This window comes from Corythoichthys intestinalis, chromosome 9 (genome assembly GCF_030265065.1).
Source record: "Corythoichthys intestinalis isolate RoL2023-P3 chromosome 9, ASM3026506v1, whole genome shotgun sequence".
Classification (NCBI taxonomy): Eukaryota; Metazoa; Chordata; class Actinopteri; order Syngnathiformes; family Syngnathidae; genus Corythoichthys; species Corythoichthys intestinalis.
This window is the reverse complement of record NC_080403.1, coordinates 44426736-44439426: the sequence shown is the minus strand read 5'-3', so window position 1 is coordinate 44439426 and position 12691 is coordinate 44426736. Positions and strand designations below refer to the sequence as shown.

The following is a 12691-nucleotide window of genomic DNA, read 5'->3' as shown; positions in this document are numbered from 1 at the left end:
GTATAAACTGCGCATGCTCAGCTGCTGACTTGGCAACCCACTGCCTTTCTTTTTTTCCTTTTCTCGAACTTTCCGTCCACCATGCGAGTGAGTTTTGTTTTTAATGAATCCTTTGGACTTTTAAATAAGGTTTTGCACTCCTTGTTTTAAAAAGGTAAACCCTGGAACATAAAAGGACGTACAGGTGTAATTTCAAATAGGGCTGAAAGACGGCAGAATGATGACTGGACGTCTGAAGAAAATGTTTTTATTTGAAAAGGTTGTGTGTAGACTTTTTATGAACGAGCCTCCACGCACAGACCGGTCCGGTCTCCCATGCTGGTTCTGGTTCTGGTTCTGGTTCTGCAGGAGGCAGAGAAAACTAGCAGCGGTGTTACCCATTCCAACCTTAGCCTGACCCACTTTGGCTTTGTGCTGGAAGAAAACCCTGCAACACATTCCCCACCTCTTATCGGAACCGGTAAAAACCGGTTGACTAAATGTTTAACGTGAATGTAAAAAAAAACCCTAAGTTAAGATAATAAAAGAGGGAAAAACAATGTTGAGGTGAATGCTAACGGATTCTTTTTTGTTGTTGCAGGAGCTGTCATGAACGACGCAGGCCACAAGATGGTGCCAATGCAAAAGAAGCCGGAAAGAATGTTACCTTTGGTTGATGATAAAAGGCTTGTTTTTTTTTTAAAGAGAGAGAAAAAAAATCACTCTTCCATGACTTGAAGGCTATTCTATATTAAGCAACAGGAGTGAGTGCTGAAATATATGATTTCATGAATAATCGCGTAATTGATTTCAGAATGTACTGTATATATATTTTTTATTTTAAAAATGAATTTATATTTTCACGAATTTTATTTGTAAATAAACTGTATATGGGTACATGCGTAATTTTTAATTGAACATTCAGTATTTTATGTATAAATATTTAAATTTGTATTCCTTTTTATTGTATTACTCAACTATTTGAAATAAATGTTCAATATATGATTTTAGATTATTACTTTTTATGTTATGAGAAGGTGTATATCTTTATACACATAATAAATGTCATTAACTACGTGATTTCTGTACGTATTTTTACTCTTTCGATTTTTAAAAAATACATATATGGCAGAAAACAGTTCGGTGACTTGAAGTTCTGCTCTGAGACCTCCAATTTGGCCATACTTCAAATTTGTCCGATATGCATGTGTGATACATAATTGCAAAGCTTAAAATCTCAATTTTCTGGGGGATGAAAATTTTTGAACAGGAGGGCATTTAAAAAAAAAAACAACGCAAAACCCTATCTGGAGGTGAGAGCACACGAAAGCAGAATTACAGACGCCATGACATTAACGAGATATTATCGCGTGCTTACCTTGTTTCTATCCAAAAACTCCACGTAGCATGTCACCGAATGTCAATGTCAATACACAGCTGTGAATGGCCACAGCTGGATTTTATGAGTGAAACATGGTGATATAACAAGGGTCGCGATGCAGAAATCGAAGACATCAAGGAGGGGTCGAGATTTTATATATTTACCCTTTCAAACTTTTTTTTCCAATTTTTCTTTGTTTGGATCGATTATTTATCATCTAACATATCGGAGAAAATGTGACAGTAACAAAAAAAGTACAATCAAGTGATAGTTATGAGGTAGATATCTGACTTTTTTTACGGACACCATTTTTTTCATTGTGACGTCATTTGTTTAAAAAGTTCAAAATATGCATTTAATGACTCTAAGCTAAAAATGACAAACATTTTGAATAATATAATTAATTACCTTCGCTTTATGGCTGGGTTGGAACAAAAGCGGTTGCGTGACGTCTGTAAACGGGGGTTTCCAGGGTAAAACGGACAAATTAAAAATAGTTAGGGGGCTTAATGCGCCATGAGTCTGCTGTGGCAGCATATAGACATACTGTTCTATCAAACACAACAGTTGTTTTGGCTTAAAATATAGCAGTTTCTTTTAAAGGAGGGCAAGAGCAGAAACTGCTTTTTCTGTCTTGTCTGTTTTCTGGCATATATATATTTGAATTTTCAGTTGAACATATTTTTTTTATTGATTTTTTTTACTATTTCAGTTTTGTATCAGTCAAGCTGATTAAGTCAAAATACATGTAGATATATAACAAATGTTTAGTTCTCATATCTCAGTTTGTATCAGTCAAGCTGATAAAGTCAAAAATACATGTAGATATAGAACAAATTTTAAATGAATAAAACTAGAAACATCTGAAATACATTTAATGGAATTTAAGAATAGAGAAACAAATTCTAACTGTCCATATTTCGGCACACTTTGTCCTCCACAACTGTAAATCATATGTTAAAATTATATATACAAGTGGACGTTTAATGCACTAAAAAGAAGCACAGCCTGAAATGAAAGAGAAGTCTGAAAAAGTAGTTTTTTTTAAAATTTAACTGTCAAAATGATTTCGTTATGTATGCTTCACACTACTATGGAAAATAACACAAGCACACGTGTTTATTGTCTATTTTTGTGTGTGATGACGATGGAGGCCAGAACGTGCGCGTGCAAAATGTTCTGGCATCAGACCGGGAACCCGCACGCACGCACATGAGCATATGATAGAAAGCGGTGCTGCTGGCTGGGTATTTCAATCCCTGCACAAATTTCACAGGAAAGGCAAGTAGTGGGGGAGCCACAGTAATTATACAACAACAGTCAAAATCCCAAAATTGAGAAATTTAAATTAGAAATTTTGAAGTTGTATGTTTTTTTAAGAAATAGCCAAAGAATTACAGGATATTCAAAGAAAGGTTTATAGGGCAAATTGCAATATTTGATTACTAAAGAAAAAAAAATCTTAAACATTAGTAATTATTATTATTAATGTCCTTTAATTGTTAAAATTATTTAATACATTTAAAATATATAAAATTATAAATACATTTATAAATGTGTACAATGCTAGGTCAAAGAATTAATTATTAATGAATACAAATATAAATACAGCTACAGATAACAACCCCCAAGCCCTCAGTATTTAAAGCAAAACTTCTCAGTTTTAGTCCATTTTAGCGACACCGGTGGACAAAAGCGGAAGTGTTTTGCCTTAAGGAAGACTGCGTTTCCCATGAGGACCAGCGCACACATGCACAGTGTCTTAAAATCCTCAATCAATCAAAAATCAGTCTCGGCTGGCTTGGGAACACCTTGGGATCCTGCCGGAGGAGCTGGTTGAAGTGGCTTGGGAGAGGGAAGTCTGGGCTTCCCTGTTGAAGCTGCTGCCCCCGCGACCCGACCCCGGAGCAAGCGGAAGATGATGGATGGATGGGTTAGCAACAGTGGTAACCCCACCGCCCCACCCAAACTCTTCAGCGCTGACGAGTTTGGTTGAGGGGAGGAGGGCTTCACGCCAGCGAGTGAATGCTGGGCCAATGTTTATTCTCTATATCCTGGTAGAATCCCTTCATCCTCAGACAAAACGTTTTGTCTTTTGTGTTCTGCCATCTGTGCACAATTCGCGCGAAAGCGTTCGCATCGACTTCCATCTTTAAAATGAATGGGGACAGGGGAAAGTAACGTATGCCGTGAAGCAGTCAGTGCCAGGGAAAGCCATACAGACCCCTTCAAAATATATAAAACAGGTGTCATTCATTAGTTGTCAGTCGACATATTATCCCAAATGTTATGGAAATATTTTTTAAAGGTTGAAAAGTTAACTTAGTGTTGCTTTAACTAATAGCCTGCCATCGACAACGATTATGTCCAATTTGTTTAAACTGGGAAACTAGCTGTTATTGAGTGCCATCGACTGCGCTAAACCATTATGAGTGGCGAAGGAATACTTGATAGATACAAAACGCACAAGAAAAAAGACACTCTCACAAACACACACCGCCTCAGAATATACTTTAAACTCACACAGTGACACAGACGCACTCATACACAATCCAGACGCGTGCGGAATTTGTCGGAGTGGGGTCTGTCTGACAGGTGGGAGCCATTTTTAGATCCACAGTGATCTCATGCAAATACACAGCTAGTGTGTAATGTATATTGTATGTTTGTGTAAGTGTGTGTGTTTGGATGTGTATATGCCTATATATCTTTGTGTGTAACTATTAGAGTATGCTGACTACTATATATGAATGATACTGTTAAGTGTAATGCATTATATTTGGGTGGATGAGAAAATGGATTATATATAGTATATGCATTATATGAAAGGGTATGATGAGATAATAACCTAATTTTTGCACATGTTAACATTGGCTGCGATTGACTGTGATAAACGTCCAATCCATTTTGACTGGGAAGGTTGGCATGCAGTGGTCGTTAAATAATAATAAAAAAGGATATTTACGGGGGTATTGTTTTGTTTTTTAATTTCTGAAAAATGCATTTAAAAAAAGAAAATCTGAACATAAGATTGTTTACTATTAAGTCATTGGCTGCCATTAACAGCGATGGATGTCCAATCTATTTGGACTGGGGGGATGACTGATTTGAAAAAAAAGATAAACAATAAACAAATAATAGGATTTTTACTGTTTTTTTTTTAATTTAGAAAAAAATATATTAACAAATTATATTTATACTATGAGAATATTTACTCTTAACTCATTGGCTGCCATTGACGGCGATAGACATCCAATCTAATTTTACTGGGAGGTTGGCAGCCCCCCCAGAGTGAGTGTGAGTATGAGTGTTTACAGTATATGTGCGTATGTGTGTACTGTGTAATGTATTTGTAAAAGTGTAATTTATCTTGCGTTTGAGTGTTTGTCTATCTTTGAGGTTTTGTCCGCCCCTCCCAGTGGAAGTAGATTGGACGTCTAGCGCCATCAATGGCATAGAAAGAGCTAAATATGTGTTTGTCTGTGTGTGAGCACATATTTGAATGTGTAGTGTTTGTGTATTTGTTTTGTGTAGTGTATTTTATTATATATATACAGTAATTGTGTGTTGTGTGTGTACATGTGCTTTTAAAGGTGTATTAATGTACAAAGGCCAGTTTTCCCATCTCACATGACCCCCCCAATCCAACATGGGGCTCCGCCCTTTTTTCTGCTGCTATTTAAAGGCCCCCCGCAGTGGGTGGGCATCTCCCCCACTGACCAAGTGAGCAAGCGACGATCCGCAAGGCTTGCCGAAGATCTAGAAGCTGACCCGAAAGGATCATCGGGCCTTAGTGGGAGCTTTCTGACATCCTTTGCCACCGCTCAAGACCAAGAAGACACCCCCCCGCACCATGAGTGTGAGCCAAAAGGAGCCTCCGTCGCTAAAACGCACCGTGAAGAAGATCCGCTGCGCCGCCATGGTGGCCAGTCTCGCCAAGAGTTGGCAAGGTTGGGCCAACGAGCACTCTGACAAGCAGGACGCCGCCCCCGCCGGGTGGACGCCCTGCTCCGTGGACCAGCAGGACACAAAAGAGTGCCGCCGTGTGTTTAAGGTTGCCGCCGAACCATCGGAAACGAGCAATAAGGACGCCAGTTCTATCCGGACCATTTCTGTCTCCAAAACGGTTCAACCCAAAATCAGTGAACGTGGCGGTGATGTGGTCAACGCCATCCGCGGCAAGATGGAGTCTGTTCCCGAGGAAAGCAAGCCGTTTCTTGGTAACGAGTCACCCACGCGTAGGAGGCAAATCAGGGCGTTGCAAGGGAGTGGCGGAGGTGGTGTCATCCACGACAGGAAGTTGATGCTACAGGAGAGGAAGCTGAGTTCCAGAAGCAGCAGCCTAGACACAGAGGACAGCGGTCTAGGAGATGAGGTGGCGCCCGGAGATGGTGTAGACACCAAGACGGAAACCACAGAGATCAAGTGTCAAAAAGTCGGCGGCAAACCCAAGGTATCGCCAAAATGATGCAGACACTTGTGATGTTCTGGCTTTCATGTACGGTATTGTGGCCAAACATTTGTAGCACAAAATACCTAAAAGTAGCATCCATCTGTTGTATCGTTCCTTTGTAGTGCTACAAAGTATCCCTAAAGTATCGCAAAAATGATGTAGACTGATGTTCTAGCATTTTGGTGTAGTGTCCCTTAATATTGTCAGGTTACGTCCTAATGCGACACTGTAATAAGACATGGTTACATGACTACATTACTCTGACTCTGTAACTTGACTTCATAACGTAACACCGGACTGCAACGAGTCTGTAATGCGACTTTGTAACACAACTTTGTAACTCCATAGTGTGACATAGTGTGAAGTTGTCCATTAATATTATCGGGCGACATCGTAATGCATTTACACTGTAATATGACATATTTACATAACGCGACTCCATAACACAACGAGTCTGTAACGCAGCTATACGACTTTGTAACATGACTTCGTAACACGACTTCGTAACGCGACTCCGTAACGTGACTTTGTGACGCGACTTTGTGATGCAAATTCGTAACGCGACTTCGTAACACGATTCCGTAACGCGACTTCGTAATGTAACTCCGTAACGCAACTCCGTAACTCAACTTCGTAGCGAGACATAGTATGACACATTAATTTGACATGGTTACATAACTTCAGAACACGTTTCTGTCTCTGTAGCTTTATAACGCGGCTCCATAACACAATGAGTCTGTAACAGAATTATGCGACTTTGTAACATGACTTCGTAACCCGACTTTGTAACAACTTCACAAGGCAACTTCATAACGCGACTCCTTGACGTGACTTCGTGATGCAACTTTGTGTCGCAAATTCATAATGCGACTTTTTAACACGATTCCGTAACGCGACTTCGTAATGTAACTCTGTAATGCAACTCCATAACTCAACTGCATAACTCAACTTCGTAGCGAGACATAGTATGACACATTAATTCGACATGGTTACATAACTTCAGAACAAATTTCTGCCTCTGTAACTTTATAACGCGGCTCCATAACACAACGAGTCTGTAACGCAACTATGCGACTTTGTAACATGACTTCGTAACCCGACTTCGTAACACAACTTCGTAACTTGACTCCGTAATGGGACTCCGTAACGCAGCTGCGTAACTAAACAGCATAACTCAACTGCGCAACTCAACTGCATAACTCAACTTTGTAGCTTGAAATAGTAATTAAATCGCCCCTTAATATTGTCAGGTGACATCCTAACACTGTAATATGACATGGTTACATGACTTTATAACGTGATTCTGACTCTGTAACTTCATAATGCAACTCCAGAATTTGACGGGTCTATAACGCAACTTTGTAACATGACTTTGTAACACGTAACACAACTCTGTAACGCAATTCCGTAATGCAACTCCGTAACGCAACTCCGTACCACTTTGCTGCTTTTATTAGTTCAAATTTTTTACACTTTCGTCACAAAAACAACATTAATATGCGTAAACATTTTCAACACCTCGTATCCTGATCAGAGTTACCCTGGTTAGGCCTATTCTAGCTGACTCAGTCAGTCAGTCACTCAGTCACAGGACATGTAACCATGTAACCAGACAGACAACCATGATCACTAACATTCACACTGTCACTGAGCGGGAATTGATACCACGTTGCCTGATCCAAAGTAAGGTGAATATACTACACCATCATTTGGCACATTGGTGTAAACATTCCCGAACAAGACGACACCGGTGCTCTGACGTCTTAAAGAAATCCAACTCCGAGTAGCAAGGCAAGTCATGCTGTCCTATAAAAGGCAAACCATGCGGCCTGCAAAACAAGAGCCGGAACAGTAAAATGTAAATAAAGATTCTTCCGGAATGTGACCTTCAGGTACAGCAGGAAGTAATAACAAGCTGAAAGTGAAGGCAGTTTGAGTGACAGCTGACACCTGCTTCCAGAAAATCTTAAAAAGCGCTAACACACAATGAGTTGACATTGTGAGTGTATATGACATTCCATTTCATGGTCTATGAAGACACCCAAACTAGCTGCTTGGATACTTCTCATAGTTTTAGAGGAACAGCAGGTGGTTACATTGGAAAGTTCCACGAGTCAGAAGGACACAAGTTCGCCCGCTAAAAACATGAGGCTCAAAGTTAAATCTATTTCCTCCTATTTCAAGGGTATTCCCAACACGGGTGTTCCAAGGACAGACAAAAAACACATTGAGTCCCAGAATGGATAACTTGCAATGTCAGATGGATGTGGCTGGTTTTATTAGTGAAGTGACCCAAGAGAATTTAAAGGTAGGAGCAGAGAAATACTAAAATTTCTAGGTTGTATAACTCTGGATGCCAGAAGGACACAGATGGTACAGTTGTGATCCGTGGGCTAGAAATATAGTTAAAATCCTGGATCTAAGGCGCACAAATAGATCCTTGTTTTTGTTGTTGCACCGATACATTTCTTTGCTCCTGATACCGATTCCAATGCCTGGATATGTAGTATCAGCCGATGCCGATATTGTACCAACAGGGCCGGCCCAGCCTATACGCAGACTATGCAGCTGCTTAGGGCCCCTGACCACTAGGGGGCCCCCAATCTGGCAATTGTTTAATTTATATTCTATTTGGTTACTACAGTTTGCTTTATTTGACTTGTGTCAGTTTTGATACTTGATTACAAGCTAAAAAAATAAAAGTTCTTCCTTAACTTCTTTCTTTCCTCTTTTAGAAAAAGGTTTGACGTTATCTACTGTAAGTACTGACAATCATTTGGGGTGAGAAGTTTGAAGAATGCAGTCCAACAAAATCTGATTAATATACAAAATATGGACATATAGGTTGGATTGCATGTATGGGTTTCACAGTACACTGTGACGAAATGGTGGGCCAAAAATATGGGCCCTTTGGCATTATTTTGCTTAGGGCCCCCAAATGGCCTGGGCCAGCCCTGTGTACCAATACCACATTTGAATGAAATATATACAAAATGTATATAATTTTTAATACTTCATTACTCTATACTCGCTTCAGTGTAAAATATTCTTTTATTATGGCTTGGTCAGACCATAAGCGGATTTTACGGGGGGCCAAAAAATGTCATTGCATGTAACTGACTTTTATATATAAATATGTATGTATAAAAATATAAAAGTTGTAAAGCAATCCAACTGCAACAAAAATGAATGACCCAAAAAAAATTTATAATGGGTCAAATTTATTTTTCGAACAGATCATGTGACTAGCAACTTAGACGGTCATTTGCTTTGCATATAATTTTCAACAACAACAAAATTAGGGGAGGGCTATTTTTTTTTTCAAATGATTTTTTTCTTAATTTTTTTTAAATTTAAAAAAAAAAAAAATATTGAAGCAACTTTTTGGGGGATTAAACAATTTGGACACAAATGTCCTAATCATAATATGGCCCAAACACAAAAAGGATTGCTTCAATCAAAGAAAACTTTTTCGATGGAAAATGAAGCGTTCAGATGCAAATTTTTAAATCTCAAATATTCGCATTCAAAAACTTTTTCCATGATTCAATTTTTTTGTTTTGATTGAAGTGATTTTTCGTTTTGAAAATATATTTCTTTTGAAGCAACTTATTTTTTGATTGAATAATAAAGACAAAAATGTCCTAGCCAAAATATGGCCCAATCACAAAACAACATTACTTCAATCAAAAAAGTTGCTTGAATTAAAAAAAAAAAAAAAAAAAAAAAAAAAAAAAAACGGCTTCAATCACATTAAAAAAAAAAAAAAAAAAAATCAAAGAAAAATAGCTTCACATGCATTTTTTGAGTTTCAAATTTATTTTTGGATTCATACACATTTTAAAAAATATTTTTATTGAAGCGACTTTTTTTGGTTGAAAATATAGATTTTGATTGAAGCAACTTTTGTTTGATTGAATAATAAAGACATAAATCTACCTCCATATGGCTCCGCCCAGGGGATAAAATTTTTGACTGAGGTAACTACATTGGCACGACACCGGCGGGCGTGACATATTCAATAGATGACGATCTTGGCGAAAAGTATTGCCTAAGCAGCCTGATTTAGAATTCCCCTCAAGAATGATGGGAAACAAAAAATGCTAATTGTCAACTTATTATTATAAATATTCTTATAATTTAATTTTATTGCTGACACTGCCTTTCGGGGTCATCAACATGTTGTGCCCCCCCTGCCCCAAAAGTCAAACTCCGCCTATGGGTCAGACACTGCTTATAAACCTTTGTGAAACAGGAAAAACTAATAATACCGTTTTTGAGTGCACAGTCAATGCCACCATAACACATTTCTATATTAGCTTAGCTCATGCGCTTATCACTTTAACTAGGAGACAACACAAATTTGCTAGGCTACTTTTCCCTGTTTTCCCTCATTCTAACAAAGCTAACGGCTTTATAGATGCTTATTTCAGTGTCATAAAACATTAAATCCTGCCTGGTATTACCATTTGACAAAATCATTTATCCACCATTATAGTATAGACTGAAACATAAAAAATATAACTGCAAAATGAGCAGAATAAAAACAAAAACAAAAAAACACAGGACTTGACTCTATCATATTCCATCTAACAAAAGAAATATTCAACGTCGGTAGTTTTTTTTTCCTACCTCCTATGCTCTCTTAGTTTTCGGCGTTTGTAACTCGTGTCCATCTTGGGAAGCGCAAAAAGCGCTGCTTCTTTTGCGTTGGTAACCGGCGACCATCAGGGGAGGACAAACGATGTTTGGAAGACCCTAATAAGCCAAAATTGTTCTCTTGTACTCATAAACTTATTATGAACTCATAAAATATTGCCATTGATTTGAAAATCTATAATATTTGGTACATGTTTTGACCTACGGAGGGTGCCATCCTTTACGTGCCCAATGCACTCTGACACGGTTGGGGGGGTACTGGGAGAATAGCTGTGCTCGATACTAGCAAAGCTAGTATGACGACTGGTATGATTTTGTCACATTCTGCTGCTGGTCAGAATCTTTTGTTACAGAACTCGTGACATTGTACCTGCATCCAATTCCAGCTTATCAGCATTGTATTTAGACTGATCCTAGGCAGGTTACCGAGATACTGACTTGATGCCATTTAACCATTTGTATTCTCAATCTCTTCGATGTTAGTTAAATCCTTGCCTTTGTTTTTTTTTCGTTTGTCCGCCGCCCTCGTTTTTAGAATCCTCTACCTTACAGTATTTGTTTTTGCCCTGCTTTTGTGGCACTTTCACACTCTCACCGCGGTTTTCCCGCGATTTTTTTTTTTTTTTGATCCGGCCTTCTCTCCCGAACGGATTTTTTGTCTCCCTTTTCGCGATCGCATATTTTTTGTGTTTGTTTAATATACATTTGTACATAATCTCTCTGTTGTTGTTGTCTGCTTTGGGGTCTAACCTTGCTCAAGCATTCGCAGACCGTAACAGATTTGCTGGTTTTCATCTGAGGACTTGAGTTACTGATTGTAGCTAATAGAGCGATAAACAATACACATACTATCGATGTAGAAAAATAACATGGTGCTTGTGGTGTTAGTTAAAAATGTTACAAAACAATGTTATCTTGAACGCTACCTGCATGCAGCGAATGTGCCTTAAATACAAATAAAGCTGACGACGGTCCTCTTTTATATATGTAAAATAAGGCGTCATTGCAATCAATTGGGCAGAAAATGATAGGAATAGCAAGCAATCAAACTAAGTTTAATACAGTCATTAATTCGTTTTCTGTGTCACTTACGCCGAGTTCATGTTGCATGAGTATGTTCATAATGTAACTTGTTTATTTAGCACCTTTGATACTGAGAGTCCAACTGAATGTAAAAGAGTGCTTATTCACTGCCGCACCAGCTTAGGGAGCAACATCTGATAAGGGTGCAAAAACTGAGAACACCGACAGGACAATCATCAAACTGAACAGGGCATTTACATGACAAAAATATGATGGTTGGTGACCCGGTTCCAATCGGGTAAGGCAGCACTCTCTCAGTCACGGGGGCAGAGCCCATTAGACATCTCATTTGAGGCAAACTGCCTACTAGTTAAACTAACTTTACAAGATTTATAAAAACAAAAACAGTAAGAGGGATTTTAATATTAAATTATTATAACTCATACTAACATTTACCTTTTAAGAACTACAAGTCTATATGTCTGTAAATCTCTAATACAAGCCAAAACCAATACCTGAATTTTAGTACTGTATCGGGCCCCCTTCCGATACTAGTATCAGTATCTTTACAATACTACTCGCTTTGAAGAATTCAGTTTCAGTTATTTGTATCAGAAAGATTACATCCCTAATTGGACCATTTGCTACTTCGTATTAGGACTACAAGAAAGGTCAACCTAGGAACTGTTAAGACTGCTAAAATATCAGTTCCTACAAATTTCCTAAAATGTCTCAGTCATATGTTATCCCCCCTTCAGATTAAGATCGCCACCATGGGCGACATCAAGAGTCGCTGGCAACAGTGGTCCGATCAGCACACGGAGGGCCAGAAGCTCAACCCTTTCAGCGAGGACTTTGACTACGACTACGCCATGAGTCTGCGCCTGCGTAAGGGTGACAGCGGCTACGGTCGCCCCAAAGAGGGCTCCAAGACTGCAGAGCGGGGCGACCGAGCGCACAAGCACATCCATCGGGAGATGGAGGAGATGGTGTGGATCATCCGGGACATGGGCTATCAGGACCGCCATGGCCGGACTGTGGTCACTTTCGGGCGACTCTTTGACCGCTATGTGAAGATCTCGGACAAAGTGGTAGGAATCCTGCTACGCTGCCGTAAGCACAAGATGCTTGACTTTGAGGGAGAGATGTTGTGGAAAGGACAAGACGACCACGTGGTCATCACAGTGAGAGACTGA

At 39.0% G+C, this 12691-nt stretch overlaps 1 protein-coding gene across 1 annotated transcript; it reads left to right on the top strand.

Annotated features, from left to right (window-relative positions):
• The first annotated feature begins 5170 nt into the window (after positions 1-5170).
• abraa (actin binding Rho activating protein a) lies at positions 5171-12691 on the top strand. Its single transcript, XM_057847136.1, has 2 exons — positions 5171-5813; positions 12254-12691. Exons 1-2 carry the CDS (start codon positions 5214-5216, stop codon positions 12689-12691), a joined length of 1038 nt encoding a protein of 345 aa, XP_057703119.1. The 5' UTR covers positions 5171-5213.

Bases quoted from the DNA above. Each gene is read 5' to 3' on its own strand.
- abraa (XM_057847136.1), top strand. From the start codon at position 5,214: ATGAGTGTGAGCCAAAAGGAGCCTCCGTCGCTAAAACGCACCGTGAAG. The intron at 5,814-12,253 runs GTATCGCCAAAA...TCCCCCCTTCAG, and splicing joins AAGTCGGCGGCAAACCCAAG to ATTAAGATCGCCACCATGGG.